We start from the raw sequence: 25,263 nt of genomic DNA on the forward strand, positions 1-25,263 counted from the left end.
AATAACCTCAACGTAGAATTGATTAAAAAGAAAACTCAACGTAGAAATGATTGGTGTTTATTTAAGTAATTTCAAGTTTGTTGAATAGTTCCTACTTAATAATATTACACCCTAAATATTTCAAACACTTTAACACTTCACATTTCTTTCTATTTCTCTCTTCCTATATATCATATCATATATAGTATAAATATTTTATCTATTACATTATTCTCTCTCTCTCTATATATTAGTATATTGGATGTAAAAAAGTTATTTTTCGAGTGCAAATATGCATATATAATTTGAGTTACTTAAAAAATAAAATATAATCGTTAAGTCATTAAGGAAGTGTAAGACGTAAACAGATTCTTTTTATTAATTACTATGATTACAAAATGGTAGAACTGAGGACTTTATATATATTATTCAAAATTTCAAATCCAATGTCCGATACTAATGATTGAAAGTGTCAAATAACTATATTTTCCTGAACAAAAAGTCTATCATGTCACATACCATTAAAAAAAATATCATATAATAATATGTATTTTATAATAACACAAATTTATCATTAAAAATTATTTTTATCTACATTATAAATATAATATATATTAATATATTATTACAAAATATATTTATTATACTGATATATAATATATATTATTAAACTTTATTTTAAAATTAACATTAAAATTATGTAAAATTATATATTAAATAGATTTATATTTAGATATATTATATTTATAATGATACTTTTTTTTTATATCATTGTATATAATATTTTTTAATTTTTAAAGTATTAGAAGGACTTAGTTATTTTTTTGTTGCACAAACCAAATATGGGCACATTAAAACATAGGCACAGAACAGTGAAGAGGGATTTGTATACTTGTATGTAGTGTAGAAAAATTTAAAGGGTACATTGCAGTGTGAGAAAAAGAGTGAAAAAGGGGAGAAAAGGTAGCATATTAGTATTTTTCTTGTGTTCTTGTTTGGGGAAAGGGTGGAGGGTAGTCATTGATGGCAAATTAAAGGTAGTTTGGGTGAAGGAAAAGTAAATATGGAAGAGGATAGTGACGTGCGCCGACTAGCTTACTTTATCCCATTCTTCCTTCTTTCACTAAAACTGCACTTTAGCAGCATTTGTTGTACACACACATGTCCATCTCCTCCACCTTCATATACTTTTCTGACATCATTGCACTATCTCTATGGACACTTCAATTCTTCTTAGCCAATTTCCTTACTTTTTTTATTAATATATTTCACACAGTGTATAAAGTTGATTATTAAAAACTAATTAATAATCAGGGTATAACTTTACAATTTCAAAAATCGATTCATGAAGCACCTCGTCAATTCCTATATCCTAGGACAGAATTCATAACTAGTATAGTGAAACAAAATGTTGGTTCAAATCCATTACCGCTCAAGTTTATTTGAAACTTCTCCTTACACTTACAATGACATTACATCAGTTTAATAATTTAATCTTCGGGTACTGAATTTCACAGACCAATCAAGAGTGAGAGAGAAAAGCATTTCTAGTTTTGATTGGTACTGTCATAAACTACGAGTTTCTGTTTAGGGAAAGGTCATCATGGTATGGAGCCACATCACATAGGGAACATGCAAAATATCTAATGCTCCAACACCTTAGACACCAAAACTACCATTTTGAATAAATTGGAGAAGGAAAAAAGACTTGAGTTTTCCTTATACACTATGTGGGTGGCAACGCATGCATTCATCTCTCTCGCCTTGCTTTCTCTGTCCTCTTTGTTCTGTTCAACACTTCATTCTATCTGAAAAAGACTTCAAATTCGTAACATGTTGAATGTCCCTCATTCTGACATCATTTCTGCCTCTTGCTACTCCTATACTCGCATTTATATTATGCTTACGTAATCGTATACATGATTGTTTCTTGTTCGTATATTTGTTTGGTCTTCTATCATCACGTACCAAATGCAGGAGCATTAAATACATCATATATATATTTATGAAAATTTGAGACAAGGTTTGTATATACTTATAAAAAGAAGCACCGACATATTGGTGTATAAAGAAATGTAGTCGAAGATTGTTTACTTGATAGGATATTTAGATTTTAAATGAAAATGTTATTCTGTTAATTTAAGATATCTGATTTTGTTATTTACATGTAAACACATATATTTAGTCAAACTTATTGAAAAATTTATGATATTTAAATATATATGTTTTACTCTCACTGATCTATGATTCAATGAGGTAGTGTGTTTCCAAGAAATAACATGACATAAACGTAAAGGCTACGGGTGCATATATGCCGAGGAAAATGCATGGATGTTATGAGGAATATTTTTTTATTTTTATCAGAGTCACCTGGTCATCTCTCTAGAGAAACCGGCTGAGGAAATTTTAGTATATAGGAAATCATATTCAGTCAAACTAAACAAGAACTGCTCATTGTCTGTGAGATTCTTAAGGCGAAGAATGAAGACTTAGACCATTCAAGAGCAAAATTTGACTGCCAATTCATGAGACCAATATACTATACAACATCATGAAGATTTGGCATCTTAATTAATATTGAAGATTCAATATTAACTTCTGTTTGCAATTTACGTCTTTTTATTTCTACCACTTGACCATTGCTCCGAATTGGTTTTCTAGGAACCTTGGAAGACCATTCAATGGCTAGAATATACCAAGCAAGCTATAAGATAATGCTATCCAACTTTAACTAAAGCACACACAATGATGAAGTCCTTGAAATGTAGAATTAACATATATAATATAAAACTGCAGCTAGCTTGAATTGGTTCCCAAATTAGTGCAAGAAGTTTAAACAAATATAAAGTTGCAAATTACATTAATTTGTTTGATAAAATTGCACCTGGCTAGAAATGCCCGAGTCGAAGCTCCAAATCTAACTTCTCCTCTTGGTGTTTAAGCAACCCTATTCCTAACTCCAACGTAATGTTCTGCTCATTGTTCTTGAAACCCTTGTGTTCCTCCTCCTCCTCCTCCTCCTCTACACAGCCCTTCATTTCCTCATCAGCACTTAAACCACTCATCATCTTAATTTCCCTGCTTTGAGGACTCAAAAGATGAGAAGGTGTGAGTCTTGGTTTCTTATCTCCACTGGCAGAAGCTGGGGAAGGTGAGGAAGACAAAGTGAGACAAGGACTACAAAGTGGAGAAGGGTGTGCATAGTTCAAAGGCTCATCAGATAAAGGAGAAGGTGAAGAAGAGGGTGGAAGAAGATTTGGGTTAGGCTTAGTGCTAGGGTTAGGTTTAGGGCATTCAGAAACCCACGAAGATAAGGATGATCTTAATCTTGCCCTATCCCTTCTGTGAACATTCATGTGTCCACCCAATGCTTGTGCAGACCTAAACTCTCTCTTGCAAAAACTACAAGCATAGTTTCTTGCAGGCCATGAAGTTCCCCATGTGTGCTCCTCAAAGCCAAAGCTATCATCTCTCTGTGGAGTAGTGTTTCTGTTCAGATAGTTTCCTTCCATGGATCTTTCTTTATCTATTGTAATTTTCAGTCCAAATATATGTAACCTGTAGCGAGAAGAAAGAAGAACCATATATTAATTATTTAAAAAAGAAAGAGAAGAAAAAAAATAATATTTGACTTTCTGATGAATAGATTATATATTAAGACTTATGGATCTCTTACAAGAGAAGTTTGGAGACTTGAGAGATGAGTGAGTGAGAGAAAGTGATTCAAGAATAGCTTCATATCATGTTGAAGCTTAACATCATGTACTCTGAGGCAGAAAGTGAAGATCTCTATCTGCAGGTGTACTTCATCTGCCACTGGCAGCAGCTACTGTAATTGGATATTGCTTAGCAAATAAAATGGAGGAACTGTGTGAAAGTGGTATTTCCCTTTTGCCTGATCCTGGAAAGCTCTGGCATATGGCAGGTAATGCTGATACTATTGCACTCGAGTGACTTTGAACAGAATTTGAGTATTTGACTTCAAAAGAATAATTAAAGGTAATGTGCAACTCACACTCATGATACACACATCACCTCACACTCACATCACACATATATATCCTACATGATCAATTAATTCACTATCAAACCAATTTAATCAACAAAATATCTCTTTCACACGTTTACTAAAACAAAAAAAATTGCCAAAATTACACACATACATTATAAAATAATACATTGTTTCTCAAAAAATTATTTTTATCCTTACTATAAATATTTAGTATATTATTAAAAATATATATAAATATAATTTATAGTAAGATATAATATATATATCATTAAATCTTATTCAAAATCAATATTAAAATTATAAATATATATCATATAAATTTATGTTTACATATAATGATATTTTTGTATATTACTATATGTAAAAAAAATTTAAAATTTTTTAATCTATCTATACCAAAGATCAAAAAATTATTTTGTATTTATTTTTGTAGAGATATATTTTTAAAAAAATATTATTTCTTGTTTAACAAGAATTTTGTACTGAATTATAGACTCTCATATCATTGTTGTAATTTGTATTTGTTTTTGTAAATATATTTTTCATGAAGGCATTATATCTTGTGCACCAAGATTTACACAATTTACATTAGTAAAATATTATTTACTCTCTAAGTTTAAATGCTCTTAAATTTATTTTTAATCATTGCTAAATAGATTTATATCAATAAACATTTTATCCTCTTATTTTAAAATTATAAGGTTTTGTTTGTATTTCAACAAATAAATCATCCAACCAATGCTTTGATATGTAAAAATAATTAATAATGTTATGCAACAATAGGTGTTATTTTCTTCAAAAGCCACACATTTCAATGTTTTTAACTCTTTCACACATTTTCTTCAGATGACATAAATTTGAATATGAATTAATATAAGTAACATTTATTAGGAAGATACATAAATTAATTAATAAATTTCCATAATGAAAAGTAATTGAAATACCCACCAGAAAACCATGGAATGAAAGCAACAATATTAGTAATAAAGAAACAAAGATTGTCAAGTGAAAATAAATTTGACATCAACAATTGAAGTGTCATTGTAACGTCGAGGGTTCACCAAAAAAAAATATTATATGTGACACAGATACATTATTTGTTATTAAAAAATATTTTTATCAATATTATAAATATAATATATTTTAATATATTATTAAAAAATATAAATATATATTATAGTGATAAAATATATTATTGAAGTCTATTTAAAATTAAAACTTAAATTATATGTAATTATATATTAAATAGATTTATGTTTATATATATTATATTTATAATAAATTTTTTTTATATATCATTATATATAACATTTTTAGTAGTAATTTGAACTTATAAAATAGTAAAATACATTCTATTAAAATACTATTTTTGAATATTACTTCAAGTGAAGATTAATTTTACATTCTAATAAAGAGTATGTAAAAATACTTTTCCACGTATTTAATGTGTTAATTAAATTGAATGGTCTTATTAGAAGAGAAAAACACAAATTTTATCAAATTTAAATACTGCGTCCTATACAGCTAATCATAGTGAGATTATTTAATGAAAATTGAGGCTTTCACTTTCCAACATATATAACGTACCATGTTAAAAGATTCAAAATCATTTAATATGTGAAAATATATGTTTAGAAAAATCAAAATGGTGTGATAAATTTAACAAGTAGGGATATTTTTTTCCTATTCATTGTTTAAATAAAAAGATGATGGAACAATACAGTGTTGTTTTCTTCAAAAGCCCCACATCCCAATGTTTTCCCAAAAAAAAAAAAAAAACTCTCCTTCTACTTATCTATATACTAAGTAAACTAAGTCCACATAAATCATATAATTTTAAAATTAATTGATATTTTATCAATTAAATTCAATTTAGTATATAATATACTTATAAAAAAATATAAATAGATTAGCATGACTCTTGTGTAAAGATGACATGCGCGTAGAAAGATTCATTTTTATAAAAATACTTGGATTTCATTTTTTATTAACCAATTATAAAACTATATTAAATGTACATTTTTTTTCCATATTATCATTTAATGTTATTTAATACTTCATTTATATATATATATATATATATATATATATATATAAAGTCAATTCAGAGAAGTTTCTTATGTGAGTGTAATGAAGGTCAATAAAAAATATTTTGGGCTAGCTAAGACAGGTAACTTGTCCAAGTTCTATTCCAGAGTAAAAAAATTGTCTTAGATTCAAATTTTGTCATCCATATAGTAATTTTTATTGATAAATCAAATAGTTAATAGTCAAATCACTATAAAAAAAATTGTTATATAATAATATATAATATGTATTATTAAAAATTACTTTTATCTACACAATAAATATAATATATGTTGGTATATTGTTAAAATATGTAAGTATAAATTATAATGACAAACAAAATATATTGTTAAATCATATTTAAAATCAACACTAAAATTAACTATATGTTAAATATATATATATATATATATATGTGTGTATTTTAGATGAAAAAGCTTATGTATGGTAAGGTGTGATCCATGTTTTTGAATTATTTTACCTGTTATAGTTAAACTCAATTTTTTTTTTTTTTACTTTGCCTGTATTGTTTTTTTGTACAATAAAGACTTAAAAGTCAAACTAACAATATGCAAGAAATATACTGCTGAAGCGTTAACTCGTAATGAAATATGAAGCTAAGGAGATGGATTATGAAAAACATGCAAACTTTCTAACAAAAATCTACCATACTTGGTCAAATTATTTAGAATTTGATCAGCTTTTCTACAAATATAACTACAAGTCACATCTTGATGTATTATTATTAACAAGGTAAGCTTTAGTTCTTCTAAATAATAGAGAAATAAAATTAATGACAAATAGTAGTATATATTGTTTTAAGTATTAACAAAAAATAATTCAGTAAAATGTAATTATATATTCTTATGATTATATTATTAATAATCTTAGATGACGGATAAAAGCAAATAAAATGAGTAGTATTTTTTTTTTAATTTTCTCTAATCCACACGCACAATAATAATAATAAATTATTATAAAAAAAAATAAAAAAAATAAAATAAAATAAATAAAAACCATCCTAAAGTGTATCTACGTTAACATGACGGCATACCAAACACTTATGATCAATTGAAAGGTGCTACTCAACCATTTTTCACCCCCATATTTCATTCTGTAACATTCATTTTGGCAATGACATTGACAGCACTTGTATGGTCATACTTTTAATAATTATTTTTATTTTAGTGTATCTGCCACTTTTGAACTCATGACATGAGCTGCACTTTCTTTATTTCAGAAAATATATATATCTTTTGGTTGTTATTTATTAGCCTAGAAAAACTAAACCACCGTTCATTGTTTACCCACAAAAAATTGTAAGTGAAAAGAGTGACAAAAAAGTGGAAGGAGGAAAAGAAAAGGCAAAATGCAAGACAACCATAATTTGTATGTGTAGGAATTTTAGGCAAAATAATTTGACATATTTATTAACTTTTAAGTTGGAGAATAATTCTTACTATTTTTTTTTTCCAACAACCATCCTTAAATTTCATTAGATCTTATTATAATTATAATACTTTTTTTTTCCTATGCAGCATTAGCGAGGAAATATATGTTGGTAAATAATCCCAAATGCTAAATAATATTTAGTGTAATGCAAGATGTGATGAAGACATATAAAAAATAATTGTGACAAACATTGATTAGTTCAAGTAGTAGCAGTATATATATTTTTAACTAAATTATCTAGAATTTAAATTCTAATATTTGGTATGACATTAACTACGTTAAAAATAGAATATTCATAGTAAATATTTATAACCAAAGTCATAATTAGAAAAACATTTGAATTTTATATAAGAATTAAAATTCACCAAGTATCTTTAATTGTAAGAAAATATATCTTTAGTTAAGATACTAAAGATAAGCATAAAATGAAAATAACATTTTTTAAGGAAATAAAATATAGTTATCCCAAACTATATACCTTTTACCAAAATACTTTAACTTCCGATTTCGTCTTTTATTAAACTGTTACCATTGCTGTAATAGGCAATTCTGGTAACTTGGGGATTAAGTTATTAATACTAAATAAATTTGCTTCATTTATTTTTATTAGAGAAAAAAAAAACACCGTGATTTTTGTGTTTTACAAATGCACATCTTGAACTTTTTCACTGTCTCAATTAATTGTCTTTTAATTTGTAGGTTTACAATAATATGAGTTTAAGACTTAATTGAGATGAAATGAAAATATTCTGTAGGCGAAATGAAAGTTAAAAATAACTATTTATAAAAGTCGCAAAGTTTAGGGTGGATATATTTATTTTATACTTTTTTTACATAAAGATAGTGAAAAATAATATAAAGTAAAATATGTGATTTAAATAGGAAAAGTCTGAAAGATTTACCATTCATTAAGCCCGATGTTATATAAAAAAAAAAAAAAAAAAAATCAAATCAGCGCTGTCATTTTTTCTTTTTATATATAAGAATCCAACTTGACACCGGGAGATTACAACAAATCACATTCTGTGTCATTTGACATCAAATAATAGAGAATTCATAGGGGATATCAACAGGGTGAAACTGATCAATGTGTTCATCATATATAGTTTGACACTTTTGCTACCTCTACCTTACTGATCTACAGGATCCCGAGATGAACTGTGTATCTACAATTTCTTTAGAGTGTGTGGTAGAAGAAGTGAACGTGCCTAACCTGCCACCTCCTTGTTTTCCCCATTGACACAGAGGATAAGAAAATTAAGCCCGATATAAACGAAATACAAGTTTTATTAGAAGAAATCATCAAACGAACCCTCCTTTTCAGATCCTAACAAAGCAACCATGAAGAAAAGAAAAAACAGATACAGTCAGACATCTTATTTTCGTCTTTTCATAAATAACAAAAGGACAACTCAAAAAAAAATGAAAATCCAAATACAAGCCATGTTCATAATGTTTATTTTATTGCAATCACTAATACTATCATCTTAGATTAGATACATATGATTGCATTATTATAGGAAGCAACTAAATCCTACTACGCTCCTACCACTATCTTATCTTTGATATTCCACTGTAAACCCCAGATTCAAGGCTGCCAAGGTCTCAAAAAGAGTACTTCTATTCTTATTTAAAAAATTACATTAATAATACACATGACAGGGTCTTTATATAGTGGCTTTACTCCCTCTGACCACCAAATTATTTTCTCCCAAGGCAGTAGCAAGTTAGATGGGAAGATAATTAGTACATTGACGTTTGTGGAGAAAGTTGTTGGACTAACCTGATCCATCCACAGCAGTGACATCCTGAACTACTAATTTGAAAGAATTTGGCTCTGGGGAAGAAGGAGCTTCATTTGAAGCAGTAGCTGGAAATGTGAAGTCGGAGTCTGTGGATGAAGTATCAGAGTTACTGGAAGCAATGTCAACCCTAGCAATAGGTCGAAAAGTTGAACTCAATCTTGATGAAGTACTTAAGATCATCTTCAGCTCGGCAACTTGAGTTGACATGGAAGATATCATCCTGATACACACTAAATCAGATCTAGCATTAATCAAATAGAATTTAGTTTTAAAAGTCAGAATTCAAATCGTAGTGATGCCCATAATAGGCTGACAAAGTAAACAATTTCTTTGACTGTCACCATAGTTAAACCCTCTCTTATGTTTTTCCCCTCAGGTTAGATTCTTTTAAGTTTAAACCATAATGTCCATTAAGACCCAACAAAGTATGGTTTCTGTTATATGGTAAATCTTGGCCACTTTTTTATTGTTCAAAATAGGCTTTTGAATATAACCGGTCGTGACTCATGATATAATCGGACATTTGCTTCCAGTCCTTCCAACAAATACCGAAAATATTCAATTACTAATTCACTTAAGTTCCAGAAAATTTTTGGTTATGGAAGCAGATATTTCAAAAGTAACACTTCATAAATCTAGGCTGAATCTAAATCTTCTTCACAAATGTCAACTTCTGTGCTACCTACCTAACATACATAAATGAAGATTTTGAAATATTCATCACGTGGATAACATACTGATGGAGAACTCCAACAGCAGCCTCTGAAGTAAAGATCATTAATACTAACAAAGGAATAAAAAATCATTTTCATCTCTGAAGCATCGGTTTGCCTCATTCTTACTGATGAAGATACTTTTGGAGAAATCGGGGTTAGTAACTTCAGTTTTTATAAGTTCTATTTAATTAACAAATTTGTTTCATTGTTGCATGATGCATTCAACTCAAAGGACGATGCCTAAAGGGGAATGAAGCCAAACATTTCATCTTCTACATCCCCCCCTCTTCAATTTGTCAGGTTTCCAAACTTTACATCTTCAACAGACAGACTTTAGAATTATGTCTTTCGAAACTCTAACTATTATTGCCTTAATTAACCAAAAATTTATTGACCCTTGTATTCCAAGTTTGTGTAAATCCTTTGGAAGATGGAATATGGTATTGTTTATATATATCATCAGATATTTCTAGAAGTTCAATCCTTTAATTTTGCCAGGTCAATAAAAAGTAACTAGAGACTTGATAGGATTAATAATAAATAATATTGGAAAGGCATGACTTATGAGCATTAGTAAAACTTGAAACCACCATGTCTTAATAGTGTGTATGTCTGCTAAGAGTGTTTATGAATGTTGACAGAATGATTTTGATCATTTCAGCTCCATCATTTGGTTTTACAATTGTTTATGCAAGTTCTATACTCAGTTGAAAGATAATATATCCCTTAGTAAAAGAACATAGAGAACACACAGTTATTATGGGGTTGTCTCATTCCTTCCTTTATTCTATCCATTTTCCTCTTGGTATCATGTGCTATGATTTTACCATCGTGGATGGATTTTGGTATTGGAAAATCAAATTGCAAGATTACATGAATCCTCAAAGGGTAATATTAATACTACCTGTTCAATGAGTCCTGAAGCTGATATACTCTTTTTTCAGTTTCTGCTAACTTTTTGCGTAACTCTTCACTAGATCCTTGAGCTTCTACATATTTCCTTTCATATTCATCACCTCTTTGTTTTTCTGTATGCAACTTGACCTGGGAAATGCAATGATTAGAAAAAAACTTGGTAAATTTGAATTGAATAACTATAACCATAACCAAAATCCATTACATACGTACGGTATGACATAAAAGCACTGGATCATTATAACAGTGACAACCATGTGATTGTTTAAATGATGCTTTGATCTGAATCGTTCATCCTTGATCAACATGGTAATATCACATATTCTGTGATTATATACTACAAACATGTACACAAATTGTCAAGTGTATCAGTTCCAGTTATTACTCATTTATAGATTGTTTGCATCCATTTCATCTTTAACATACCAAGAATTTTTTCTCCTATAGCATCAAACTAATTATTCATCTATCTTGTCTGGCCTCTACAATAAATATAAGAGTTCTATGAAAAAAAGAATACCATTGCTCTGTCCTTTTTTTAAGGTTAATTTTCATGTAATTCAACAAAAGTTATCATTCTATACATGAATTCTTAGCATGAATTATCTATTTTAAAAATATATATAATGTTAGAAAAACTTAGAAAATGAGAGGAATGATAACATAGAGGTATAGAAGTAAACATTCCTTTAAATTTCAAAAGGTGAAAAAGGCTATTGAAATTATAGGGATTTATGTAGAAAAGGAGGAAAAAAGAAAACAAACTAATAAAATATAATATTTGATATACGGTACATAAAAATGTGTTACAGAAAAAGAAAAAAAACATTAATCCCTACTCATAGTGAACTCCTAAATCCTATTAACTAAGGAACCATATCAAAAAAATATTGAAAAACCACTCCTAATAAATCATCTCAGATACTCTAAAATATTCCAAGATATAATTAGATTATGAGACATTTCCTAGATATAGTAACAGTCCCCTCAGGCTAAAGCTTTAAGCTTGTTACCATGAAACACACTAAAAGAAAATTTAATGCAGCAGCGGGCACTTGAGAATAGAGATGGGGCCAAAGTGTTTGATATACGAGGTGGGGCCAAACTACATTTGGGACTAGAGACAGGCCAAACTGCATCTATGACAAAGATGGACCAAAGCATCTGGGACTAGGGGCAGCAGGGCCTGATTAAATGATTTTCAGCGGGAAGAAAAGTCACCAATGTATGCACAAGAGGACTGCTGGACTGATTGTCATCAGGATATCAAGTAACCATATCATTCTTGCTCTCCCTGTCAATACTATATTGGCTGTTAGAAAATCTGAGAAAAATCTGATAATATCTTTTTTACACCGCAGACTATTTTATAGAGTATCCTAGATGATCTATTAGGATTGATTTTTATTTTAAGATTCGTTTCTTTATTTAATTAGGATTTTTGCAAATATAGGTCTGTAAATAGGATTATAATCTCTTATATTTAATTGTGTATTTCATTAAGTCGATATAAAATGGACTTCATTATTTAGTCAAGATATGGTATTAGCATCTCTTGCATATTTTTCTCTCTTTCAACAGGTATTAGAGCGGCACTATCCTCCATGACCTGTCTGGTGCTATTCTAGTCAAGTTCCCAAAAATGTGTAACTCCAATTAGTCACTTCTTTCACTGCATCTCTTCTTTCCAGCATGATTGTCACCACTATCCTGTTATCATGTCATGATTTTCCGGTTTCTCACTTCAATCCGATCCCCCACCCACTGCCCACCTTTCTATTTAATGATAACGAATGTTCACTGCTGATGACTTCTGCAGTGACATACCTTGTGATGCTCTATCATTGACCTTTTGTCCCAAGCAGTGTTATTAAACCCGGCTTGAATTAGTCCGACCAAGAACCCACTGCCAACCTTTCTATTTAATGATAACGAATGTTCACTGCTGATGACTTCTGCAGTGGCATACCTTGTGATGCTCTATCATTGACCTTTTGTCCCAAGGAGTGTTATTAAACCCGGCTTGAAATAGTCCGACCAAGAACCGGAGATGTGAGCAGTTCGGGTCAGAGAAAGAAACTGATGTGCATTGGCCTGGTGATGGCATCATCTAACCAGCCTGCAACCTGAATAGACTAGTTCCAGTCAGACTAAATCAACCGGTACGTCTCCGCACAGGACCCAAGTTGTTGACACTTGACAGAGATGCTGCTTTCGCACAACTCAAGGAGGTGCAACATGGTGCTGGTGTTTACACACGGGGCCCAAGGAGCACTATCTGAGGCATGTTGTGCTGTGTTTGTTTGTTAGTATAAAGGAGTCGAACCCAAGTTCTTCATGTTTTGGAAGACTAGAACTTACCAGACTAAACCAATGAAGTTATTTATTTAATATGCAACACAAATAATATATATACTAGTTTTATAAATTCTATTGTGTAGATCACTTCATACGGTTCAACTAGTAATTTACTGATTCGACTAATAACCTACCAACTCGTTACTTTAATCGAGTTGATGACAGACTCAGTTCTGACAACATTGGTCCCAAGTGCTGGCATTGGCCTTTTGTCCTTTGTGTAGTTCCCGTCTTTGTACCATACGCATTGGCTCCATCTTCATCCTAGATGCACTGGCCTCATCTCTCTCCTATATGTCATTGTCAGACTTAGTTTCAAGTTCAAATATTTTGGGTCTCCAATATTATTGCTTTAAAGCTTCCAAATGTGGTTTTCAGAAGGTTGGACCTTGCTTTGCTTGATTGCTTGCCAAGAAATTTCTCTCAAGCTTGTGATCATTCCAGCTGTTTAGCTAAGCTATCTTTCTAGCAATTTTATTCGATTTCTCTAGCATCCTTGAGTTGCCTTTACAACAATTGTTTTTGGTGAAGCTCCATTTTAATGTTTTCTATTTTTATTCTTTTATTTGCGGGGAAATGAATTGTTTTCTTTTGTGTGTATAAGTCCTTTATCATAATAATTGTAACTGAGTTAGTTAGTTAGCTACTTTACTTTATGTTAGTTGTAGCTGTCATAGTTTGACAGTTATATGTAGGTGTTGTAAACAGAGATTTAGTATCTTAATCATTTTACTAGATGAAGTTATATTTCAGTTTTCTCTAATATCTTGTAGCAACTAATGTTTTTGGTAGAACTGAATTTTTAAGTTTTTTTTTTTTTATTTACGGGGAAATGAATTATTTTCTTGCAATAAGCTTTAGCTTCAGAAGTGCTAGAAAATCTTAGAAATATTTGATAATATCTTTTTATATCTTAGACTATTTTAGAGTATTCTAGATTATCTGTTAGAATTGATTTTTATTATGATTTGTTTCCTTATTTAATTAGGAATTTTGAAATTGTAAGTCTATCATGTCATGTAAATAGAAATATTATCTCCTCTATTTATTTGCATGTATTGCATTAAGTCTACATAAAACAGACTCCATTATGTAGTCAAGACATGATTTCAGCATCTCTTGCATTTGTTCTCTTTTTTAATATTGGCATTGGAAACCAACGATGATACTAAATGGAAAATGAAAAAACCAATCATCTTGGCCTAGTGGTTGTTAGACCTGTCCTTGGACATGGAAGCCGACCAGATACTCCTAGGATTGATTCCCGTTAGTGTTAAAATAATATTTGGCCAGTAGAAATCACACTTCGTCAAGGCAGATTAATCTTTAGTTGTCAGTTTTGGGACACTGCATAGATCATGTTCATGTACCAAAGAAAATGGAAAAAGAAAAGGAGGGAGGGGGAAGAATTGTTAGTAATTGATGTTGTGTAGGGTTTGGTTTCAGTTGCTGGAATTTTGCGCATGACCAATGGGAAGAAAATAATCTTGGAGATAGTGAGGTCATCATAGTAAAGTGCTTGATTTTAAAGAACTCAAGAATGGAAACACGATGAGACATGCAATGGAGGCTGATATTGCTCTAATGCCATATTGAAACTATATGGATTTAGATAGAAAAGGAGGAAAAGAAAACAATAAATATAAAATATGGCATGTAATGTAGTACAAAAGACAAAGAACTAAACCTATTTATTTATTCCGAAACTAAACTCTCAATCTTAATTAAAAACTGAAATGTTGGATGGCCAAAATAGTATAAGTGACGCCTCTCACCTTACAAGTCAATTTAATAGAGTTGAGTTGAATCTAAATCCAAAATTTTATGATGGTATCAAAGTTTATTCTAGTAATTGTTATTGGACCTATTGGATCGTCCGTGATTTGGCCAAAGTAGTATATAGAAGTAGGACACAACTCTCACCTTACAAGTTAGTTTTGTATGGTTGAATTAAGCTCTAAGACCAAATTCTAAGAGGAAACATATATAATGAAATTTAGAAACCATTCTCTAAGAGATAATCTATGATACTGTAAAATATTCAAGACACTAACGATATTTTGGGATATTTTAAAGATATTATAATAAAGGAAGTAGATATACTATGTTTACCTTCAAGTTTTTTATTTCTACATTAAGAACCTCAATCTTTTCAGTGTCATGGAGAGGACTAGAGGAATCCCTGATAACTTCAATGCTTTCATCATCTTGGAAAGGACTTGAGGATTCTTCTTGGACAGGATTTGAAGATTCTTCTTGGACATGATTTGAAGATTCTTCTTGGACATGATTTGAAGATTCTTCTTGGACAGGATATGAAGATTCTTCCATAGGACTTTCATTTTGCATAGGTGTCTCCAAAACCTGGCGTTCCATGACAGCAAACCAGTTCATTTTGTTATGTCAACAGACTTCAAGATAATTATGTTAAAAGAAGGTACATGTGTTTTTGTATTGATTGTTTTCATTTCAATTTACTAAGCCAAAGACATTCCCAATCATTTTTCATTCCTAATCATGTAGTCTTCCTGAATGCTGTAAGCAATTAGGAGAAGGTTCTACAATAGCTTTGAATTATATTATATATTCCCGTTTTATAAAGCTGACTAGCTGCTACTAATAATTAACGAAACAAGGAGTATAAAAAATGAAAACATACAGATACTTATCAAAGTAAAAATATTAGGCTCATTTTTTGTTCCTTTAATTTGAACTGTTATAATTTTGATTCTCCAAGTTTAGTCCCTCTATTATTAAAATTAAGAAAATTTGGTCCCCAATGAATTTCTTCACTCAATCTTTATAAATTGGATCGATTAAATTGTCTTCTATGCAAAACTAACCAGCCAAAACATCAAATTCACACCAAAATTAGAAAAGAAAAGAAAAACTCAATTTTTCCCTTCTTTAAACCCTAATCTCACATTTTGTAAAATACTTCCAATTTTATCCAGTTTCAACTGAATTTCTTCTAAAATTATTTCATATCCCAAGTTCATCATAGTCTCCCCAAATATTTGAATAGAAAATAATATTTTGTTAAATAAAAGAAATATGACATGGAACTAAATTTGCTTAATTTTAAAAATGGAACTTAATTAACTTGAAAAAAACTTGAGGAACTAAAATTGTACTTAGTCCAAACTAGATAGACTAGAAGTGTAATTGTGAGAAAATATTAAAATATACAACCTTCTCTTCATGTGTATCATTTGAATGATCGATGTTTTGTGAAATGATTGACGCTTTCTTAAGGTTCTTATATTCAAAGAGAGCTTTGTGTCGCCGCCAATAGGACTGCATGTTTTCATTCCTAAAATTTCAGGCAACAGAAAATCTTTTAAAAAATAGGATAAAATATGTTTTTAGTCTTTCTAAATATCCCAAAGTTTGGTTTTAGTACTTATATAAATTTAATACATTTTTAGTCTCTACATCTTAATATAAATACATGCGGACTAAAACCACATTGCTTGTGGTAAATGTAGAGACTAAAAGCATATTAAAATTTTATAAGGACTAAAACTGAATTTCGAGAGATTTAGGAAGATTAAAAACATATTTTACCCAAAGGACAGATCTAACCTGAATAGTAATTGATGCTCTGGTTTGCTTTCTATATCTAAGATTATCACAAGCAGCCCTTGTTCGAAAACCTGTCTGCAAGACAATGGCGGAGCTCGTTACTTCAGTGTATGATTTCCTGGCTAGTGATCGACGCATATGCTTTTGAATTCTGACTGCGGCTGTTCCCCTCCTCATGTGATAATACAATCTTCGAGCCAATACTCCTAAAAGTTGAAACAATAAGTACTTAATATAATAAATTGAGTAAATGTGATGTTTGTAAATTTTTTTATGAAAAACTTAAATCTAACTGTCTAAGCATAAGAGTTCCTTTGAAACTGTAAGACCAAGCAATGAAGTATGAAAAAAAACATGTCAGGCAAACTGAACTCTACAAAAGTCTTCATTATTTATGCATTTCACAATTGATATATATTTTTGGATATTGGGCTCCTTTCTTATTTGGAGAAAGGCTGAAAAATTGAAACCCACTTGATGTCACACTTCTAAGTGGAGATGGGTCTAATTAGGGCACATGAGAGAGAGGCCAATTTCAAGGAAGTATTAGACACCATTGAGAGAAAAGAAGATAAAGTCATTTGGGATTTGTTAACCATTGGGATTGGGCTGAAATTTTGTTAGTAAGTTTGGGACATCAGATTCTTCATTTTCAACGATTGGAATGGTGATTCCCTGTTAGGAATAGCAGATATTATGCTTGAACAGAACCCTGTTTATGGGTGATTTTCATATTCTTCATTCTCTAATCTCTATTGTAAGTTTGCTGCTTTCTTGTTGATTGGCTGGCTATTAGCACAGATTCATGTACTTGTTTGAGACTATTTTGTACCCATTTTCATCATGGTGGAGTTGTTTTCATCGGTCTGGATGATCTATGATTTTACCTCTTTATTGAGATGATTTTCTACATTAAAAATCTTGCTCTCTCTCTTGTGAGTTTGGGCAGTTTTTAATGCTTCCATATATTTTCTATTTATCCTCAAATTCTTGCAAGTGCAGGGATATAATTCTGCTGTAAGATAATGATCTTCATACCACATTTTATTGTTCAGTGTGAACTATACTGTGTTTCAGTCTTTCGGACTATTTCAAAAGACCTAGAAGGGAAAATCAAAACAGGGCACACACAGATATCGTCATGAATGGATGGATGCTAATTCTTCTGCAATAAAAAGCTCTGCTCATAGAGATACAAGAGGATTGTTTTCTCATGTGTGGGGGTGCATATGTCCATTTTAACTTTCTTTTTCTTCTCAAAGATCATTACTAGAGTTTCTTTTAAGTTACTCCAAATACGATATGACAATATTATATTTCTTTCCCCACCCTTTGAGAGAATCTTTGAAAACTATGAAAGAAAAAGGACTTGAAATTAGAATACAATGAAGGGGCATTTAAACTAAAAGGCTTCATGCTTTTCTGCCCATAGTGATATTCCACCTCTGAGTAACCAAGTTTGTCCTCCACATAATACCAAAAAGACAAATAACTGACCTCTGCAAATGGATTGCAGAAACACAGAGGACTTTTGCAAGGCAATATATGTTTGCCGACTAAAACGAGTTTTAGCATGCTTTTGGATAACTGTTGCAGAATTACTAAGCAGTAATGCTCTCTGAGCATCCAATTCAGCCATCTGTCCAGCTCTTAGGAATATTTTTGTTTCCCCAATCTGCAAAATTAGGCAGATCACAAAAAGTTCAGCTTAAAATAGGAAAGCATCTTGCAATAAAGACTTTAGGTCAACTTATGTGGGTCAGAATATGCATCATTTGTCATAAGCATTGTTGCTTAATGGCAGCACCATGGCCAATTTTTTGCCAACCACCATAGGCAATTTGTGAAGGGAGGCCCGCTATGGCAGCACCATAGGCGCAATTGGCATGTTTATATGGTGGAATTTTGGCCTTCCGGCATCCACCATTGATAACACTGGTCATAAGTCAAACGGTTAACACTTCATTTCATGCCCCCAGTCAAATGGAAAAGTACCAGAAAAAGATTCTGGGATATAAATGGCAGCAACTTTAATGTTAAAGAATAATAAATTCTTCTAAAAAAATTCTTTTAATGTTGCATTCATTAAACAATACAAACAAAATTCAATAAATTTCCAGCTCTACCTGATAACCTGTCATTCCCATCTTCTCCAAAATCATTTTACATGAATCTTTTTCATCGAAGCTGCATAAATGCAGGTCATTTTCAAGATAGGAAACCAAACAAATGTCAAAGTGGAAAGCATGGCATCAAGACAATTGTGTGAAAAGAACATGGTTAAAATTGGTGTTAAGTTGCACTTACTTTCCTCGAAGAACCTCTGGAGCAAGAACACGTAATCGAGTTAAAAAATCATGAAAGGTCCAGTGAGTGGGGAATCCAGCACACTTAATTCTTACTGCTTCAAGAACACCCTACAACATCAACAATGGGTGAAAATTCTAAAGAGTTATGATTAATGAGAACGAGGAAAGGGCCGTTGGAACTTCTAATTGCCTATTCACATTCTTCATGTTATTTTTAATTGCAATTTCTAATTGTCCCCAATTAAATATGAATAGACAAATAGGAATGAAATTAAGGTTTGACTGAATAAAACAACTACTCGGGAGAAAATTAGGAAATTAGTAGCTAGTTGAGAATGTGAACAGGCAATGGAAGTGCTAATACTCCTATCCTCAGGTGGTACAACTTAATTCCCAATTTTACTTACACCAGATCGTAATTGTTGGATGACGTTCAAATTTTCAAATAAGCAAGATTTTAATTGACTATTTGGCTTCACACATCTAATATAGTGTGGCTCTGTCAGATTGAGTGTATCCATCAATTGTTGTAATTGAAGCTGCACAAATAAGTACAAAATATTTACCTTCTGTCCTTTGGATTGCAGTAAGGCTTATCAAATACATAATTCTTTCTGACAAGGTAGATAACCATATTTTAGATACCTTGAAACGAGAACCAATAGAAGAAAATTTAGCAGATTTAGCTGTCTCCTCAGAAAGTGAAGGGAAAAGGCCTGATACAAATGAACATTTGGAAGCACTTAGCATGTCTTGATGTTCAGGAACAACATAGTCTTTGTTTTTGTCTAAAAACTGCTCAGATTGATACTGAACCTGAAAAGAAGTGAATAAATAACAAATTTTAGCAGAAACATACAGATAAAAAGAAAATTGCATAGCAATTGAAGAATCAAACTCACCTCCCCTGCATAATGAACAACAGTGAAGTCTGAGCGTGCCAATTTTGGCTTGATGAAGCGTTTGTGATCTTTGAATGTCTGATAAAGCTTTTGTGCAAATGTTTCATGAGTTGACTTGGGAAACATACTGCAAGCAGACAATGAACATGTCAATAAGAGTTAGTAAAGAAGAGACCAAAACTTACCTATTCTTCACCTTAAACTCATAAGAATGAATATCGAATCCTAATAGTGCCAAATATAAATGTGTCACATCCCATTACATGCATAAATCTTAATAGGCATTTACTAAAACAGTAACAATCAATTCAAATATATAATGCATGGCATAGTTATGTCTTAGAAAGTGGATTGTGGACATAACTCAACCTTACAAAACCGGCTTGTAAGGTGAAGATTCTCCTCCATTTATATACTTTTTGTTAGTTTTATCTCTAATTGATATGGGATTTGAGTTTTTTCTAATACATCCCGTTACACCAAACACTATTGGGTTTAGTGTGAGGATAAACGGTGGGTGCCATTTTAAAATGAGATATAAGATAGGCGGGACTGGAGCTTTTCCCAATATTATGAAACTTAATCTAGCATGTGGGCAAGCTCTACATTGCATAAAGTTATTTCATTCTTGCAAGCACAAAACTCCTCTCATTTCTCTATTCTTCTCTCTTTTTTAAAATATAAATGCATTCACAGTAAAGAACAGAGAAAATTCCTCATACCAAGCTTCATCAAGCAGAGCGATGATTCCACCAGGTTTCTGAAAGAAAGAAAGAAAGAAAGAAAGAAAGAAAAAAAGACATTTTTTAGATATCAGTGTTGTGATATTCTGAAAGTAGATATTCAGAGGATACAATCTTAGCAAATTCCAAAACAAATAATCCATAAATATTTCAAAACAGAAGTCCTGTATATAACAATCATGTTGTGAGAAGCTATCATCATAAATATTTTCACCCCAGAATGACTTGTGGATGATAATCCTGGAATCTTTTCAATACCATGACTAACAAATGATAACCACCACAAGGCTTCCATTGATCAAATAAAAGCATATATGGTCCTTTGGCAATGAATAATGTGTAACAGTGTAAAACAAGACAAGAACTACACACCTCAATTGTAAGCACACCCAACTGCCAGAAATCCACATGCCTCAATTTGTAAAATATGTACCAGACAATATCTCAACCAAACTAGTTTCTCTTTTACAATGAGAAATGATTATAAGATTGATTAAGTCAAAATTATGATTCATGTAAACAACCTTGCACTCAATAAAGTATATATGCTGGATGCCTAAGTAATCTGCGTAGAATTAAGGTACTTACAATAAAGTATATATGTTATATCAAGAAAAAGGTATTTATCGTAGTTCATAAGATTTTTTAAAGTCAACACTCGCAAAAACAATTTTCATTATTTTTGTAAAGTGAAAGAAGAAATTATTTAGAGGAAGGAACAGATACATAAAAATGAGGATGAGCAGTTCTCAAGAAATAAAATACTACAAGATAAAAAGCCACAAGGGTCTGTTTGGATAAGGAAATTTAAGTGAGTAATTCAATTTAAGTGAGAATTTAATAAAATATGTTGTTTAGATACTGTATTTAAATAGTATTAGAAAATCTAATAATTTATTGAAATATTTTGATGACCTAAAATAATAGAATTTCAAATTCAACAAAAAAAAGTAGGAATTTGAAATATCACTGTGTTCACCTTCTCTCTCTTCTCTCTATATTTTCTCTCTTCTCTCTCTCTCCATTCACTATTTCTCTCCTCTCTATACAAATTAAAAAAAAAAATAGAAATGGAGAAATTTGATTACTCTATCCAAATATAAAATTTTGAAAATGAAGAAATTTGATTACTTTATCCAAACAAACAAAATATAAATGAAGAAATTTCAATATAACCAATTGAAATTCTTGGAACATTAAATTCTTTAGAAATCTTAAACATTCCATCCAAATACACATCAAGAGAATCCATGCAAAACAAAGGTCCAGAAATTCCCCTTAATCTCTCTCAACTACTAAGATGCCTTTTGTTAGAGATATAGAAACCATTGTGGGGATTATGCATACCAAAGATTGTAGGATATTTGATTCTTAACAACTCAAAAGCTTCTACGACCAAGTGTTTAATCCTTGGTGTGCCTGTTCTTCATGATTAAGCTAAATTTAAGCAAAAAAGTAAAATGGGCCTAAGCAGTTGTCCACAATTCAAACATTTATAAGGCTCATAGGAGGCGTATTCACAATATAAAATCCATTTTTGGGCTTCCAGGCCTTTACCTAAGTTTAAGTTTTTGTGAAACTTGACACCCTTAAGTAGGAAGAGTTGAACACCACAACGAATCAAGATTTGCTCCAACTAAATGACTAGAAACAAACTATATTCATGTATAGCAGCTAACAATTGTATTAAATTTGGCAATGGTCCTTGGATTAGAAATGTGGTTCAGCAATTGTTTGCCTTTGAATTCCAAAAATAGTACTTCATAAAATAAAAAAAAGGCAAACCTATAGAGTATGCTTTCACAAGTTCCTTTAATAAATACTGAGCACAGACTAAAAGTTTGCAGAAACCTTTTCAATGAGATCCAGTACATCTTGATTATCTACAAATTCTAAGTAGCTCCAGTCAATCCCTTGTTTTGTGTATTCCTCTTGCTCCATCTTAAACACATGCTGCAGCACATCGTTGACATCAGATTGAATGTTAAGAGAAAAATCTCACAATTGAAGTTGTCAAATATATGAAAAACTAACCTCATACCTGGTTGAAGTGTTGCTGCAGCTTTTCATTTGTGAAATTTATACAAAACTGCTCAAAACTACAATGAGGGAATCACATATCAGCATTGGTTTATCTTATTTACTAAAGCAGCAAAATGAAAGGGAGAGCTTGTTTGAAAATGTCTTTTCCAACTCAAAATATTAATGGTATTGAAGGAGAAGGGTTATTTTAAGAATAAGGAAATCAACCCACCTAAGCATGGTGAAGTATAAATGCATTAACAAATAAATATGAATGGAAATTGTGTGCATGTTTTTTTGTTAACAAATATGAGACATTTTTTGTATTGTGCAAATGCTTCTTTTTCTTCCTAAATTAAAGTATGCAAACATACAATAACAAGATTACATGCAATAAAAAAATAAATAAAAATACTCTCACCTATTTGTTTGAAAGCTTTCAAAGCCATATATGTCAAGAACGCCAATGAGACATTTTGAGCTAGGATCCTGCCCAATGGAGCTATTAATTTTATGGACTAACCTGGACATAACAAAAAACACATAATTGTATTTGATGTCACTTGAATATGAATAATTTCTTATTATAGAATCTGAATAGATACAATAAAATAAATAGGCATAAAACATAATCAATCCCTAAAGTTTAGGGATTTAGATAAAACTGACTAAGGAAACTAAACTAGAAAATAGGAGAAGATAAACTAGTATATCTAAACTATATCTTATAGAATTATCTTAACACTCCCCCTCAAGCTGGAGCATATATATCATATGCATCTAGCTTGTTACATATATATGTTATCCTAGGACCTCGTAAAGATTTAGTAAAGATATCTGCAAGTTGATCCTTGGAGCAAACTGAGGTGGTCTTGATGATACCGGAGAGGATCTTTTCTCTGATGAAATGGCAGTCAACCTCTATATGCTTTGTTCTCTCATGAAAAATTGGATTAGAGGAGAGGTATAAAGCTGATTGGTTATCACAAACTAGTTCCATATGACCAACATTGCAAAACTGCAACTCTTGAATTAAGAATTTTAGCCACAAGAGCTCACATGTGGTGTGAGCCATAGCACGATATTCTGCTTCTGTACTTGAACGTGCAACAACACTTTGCTTTTTACTCTTCCATGAGACAAGATTACCACCCATGAAGACACAATAGCCTGATGTTGACCGCCTATCACTTGCACCACCTACCCAATCTGCATCTGAATATCCAACAATGTCTGTGTGTCCTCTATCATTGTAAACAAGTCCTTTTCCTGGTGATCTTTTGATGTATTTAAGGATTCGAACAACTGCAAGCCAATGACTCTCACAGGGAGAGTTAAGAAACTGACTTACAACACTGACAGGAAAGTATATATCAGGTCTGGTCATGGTGAGATAATTCAATTTTCCCACTAATCTCCGATATCTCCCTGGGTCAGGATAAGGCTCCCCCTGATTAGGCATAAGCTTTACATTAGGATCCATGGGAGTATCAACTGGCTTACAATCTGTAAGTCCGGTCTCTTCTAGAATATCAAGGGCATATTTTCTCTGAGAAATAGCAATTCTGGACTTTGACTGAGCGACCTCAATCCCAAGGAAATAACGTAGGGGACCTAAATCCTTAGTTTGAAAGTGTTTAAATAAGTGTTGCTTCAGAGCCTTGATGCCCTCCTGATCATCACCTGTAATCACAATATCATCTACATAAACAACAAGATAGATAAATCTATGTGTCGATGAGCGTCTAAAGAAGACAGAGTGGTCTGTCTCGCAGCGGATCATTCCAAATTCCTGTATAACTTTGCTAAACCGACCAAACCAAGCACGAGGTGATTGTTTGAGGCCATACAAAGACTTTTGTAATTTACATACAAGACCAGACCCCCCTTGAGCAACAAACCCAGGAGGTTGATCCATATAAATCTCCTCCTCCAAATCACCATGTAAGAAGGCATTTTTGATGTCTAATTGAAACAAAGGCCAATGCCTCATAGTAGCCATAGCTAAGAAGAGACGAACGGAGGCCATCTTCGCAACTGGAGAGAAGGTGTCGCTGTAATCCAAACCATATACTTGCGTGTATCCCTTAGCCACAAGACGAGCTTTCAATTTATCCACCTGTCCATCAGGGCCCACTTTCACATTAAATACCCACCGACAACCAACAACAGATTTTCTAGGCAGAGGTGGGACAAGTACCCAAGTGTGGTTGGAGTCTAAAGCTGCCATCTCATCAATCATTGTTTGTCGCCATCCTGGATGGGTTAAGGCCTCCTGTACTGTCTTGGGAATGGTAATAGAGGAAATAGCAAAGATAAAAGCATAATAAGTAGGAGACAAACGATGATATGAAAGAAAGTTATAAATAGGATGAGGATTACAAGTAGAACGACTACC

At 31.5% G+C, this 25,263-nt stretch overlaps 2 protein-coding genes across 5 annotated transcripts in view; both read right to left on the reverse strand.

Annotated features, from left to right (window-relative positions):
- Window positions 1–331: 331 nt before the first annotated feature.
- LOC109812087 (transcriptional regulator SUPERMAN) lies at window positions 332–4,007 on the reverse strand. The gene is made up of 2 exons (XM_020375958.3): window positions 3,656–4,007; window positions 332–3,537 (listed from the first exon to the last, which is right to left on the reverse strand). Exon 2 carries the CDS (start codon window positions 3,489–3,491, stop codon window positions 2,868–2,870), a length of 624 nt encoding a protein of 207 aa, XP_020231547.1. The 5' UTR covers window positions 3,492–3,537; window positions 3,656–4,007; the 3' UTR covers window positions 332–2,867.
- A 4,456-nt stretch (window positions 4,008–8,463) lies between these two features.
- Window positions 8,464–25,263, reverse strand: part of LOC109812054 (myosin-16) — a 37,262-nt gene continuing 20,462 nt past the window's right edge. For 2 of the 4 annotated variants that reach the window (XM_020375922.3, XM_020375921.2), the window contains 16 exons: window positions 23,287–23,388; window positions 22,885–22,942; window positions 22,695–22,796; window positions 20,823–20,860; window positions 20,101–20,227; window positions 19,844–20,014; window positions 19,606–19,737; window positions 19,197–19,306; window positions 19,016–19,076; window positions 18,387–18,564; window positions 16,890–17,095; window positions 16,497–16,601; window positions 15,417–15,668; window positions 10,936–11,075; window positions 9,294–9,535; window positions 8,464–8,837 (listed from right to left, as the gene is read on the reverse strand). In XM_020375922.3, the coding sequence (XP_020231511.1) occupies window positions 8,800–8,837; window positions 9,294–9,535; window positions 10,936–11,075; window positions 15,417–15,668; window positions 16,497–16,601; window positions 16,890–17,095; window positions 18,387–18,564; window positions 19,016–19,076; window positions 19,197–19,306; window positions 19,606–19,737; window positions 19,844–20,014; window positions 20,101–20,227; window positions 20,823–20,860; window positions 22,695–22,796; window positions 22,885–22,942; window positions 23,287–23,388 (2,062 nt within the window). In that variant the 3' untranslated portion in view covers window positions 8,464–8,799. Of the gene's footprint in view, window positions 8,838–9,293; window positions 9,546–10,934; window positions 11,076–11,159; window positions 11,284–15,416; window positions 15,669–16,496; window positions 16,602–16,889; window positions 17,096–18,386; window positions 18,565–19,015; window positions 19,077–19,196; window positions 19,307–19,605; window positions 19,738–19,843; window positions 20,015–20,100; window positions 20,228–20,822; window positions 20,861–22,694; window positions 22,797–22,884; window positions 22,943–23,286; window positions 23,389–25,263 lie in introns of those variants that run through there. The other 2 variants (XM_029274131.2, XR_014427816.1) reach the window with 2 other exon arrangements.

This window comes from Cajanus cajan, chromosome 7 (genome assembly GCF_000230855.2).
Source record: "Cajanus cajan strain Asha chromosome 7, NIPB_CcT2T_4, whole genome shotgun sequence".
Lineage (NCBI taxonomy): Eukaryota > Viridiplantae > Streptophyta > Magnoliopsida > Fabales > Fabaceae > Cajanus > Cajanus cajan.

Excerpts from the sequence above, each read along its gene's own strand:
- LOC109812087 (XM_020375958.3), bottom strand. The coding sequence starts at position 3,491 with ATGGAAGGAAACTATCTGAACAGAAACACTACTCCACAGAGAGATGAT.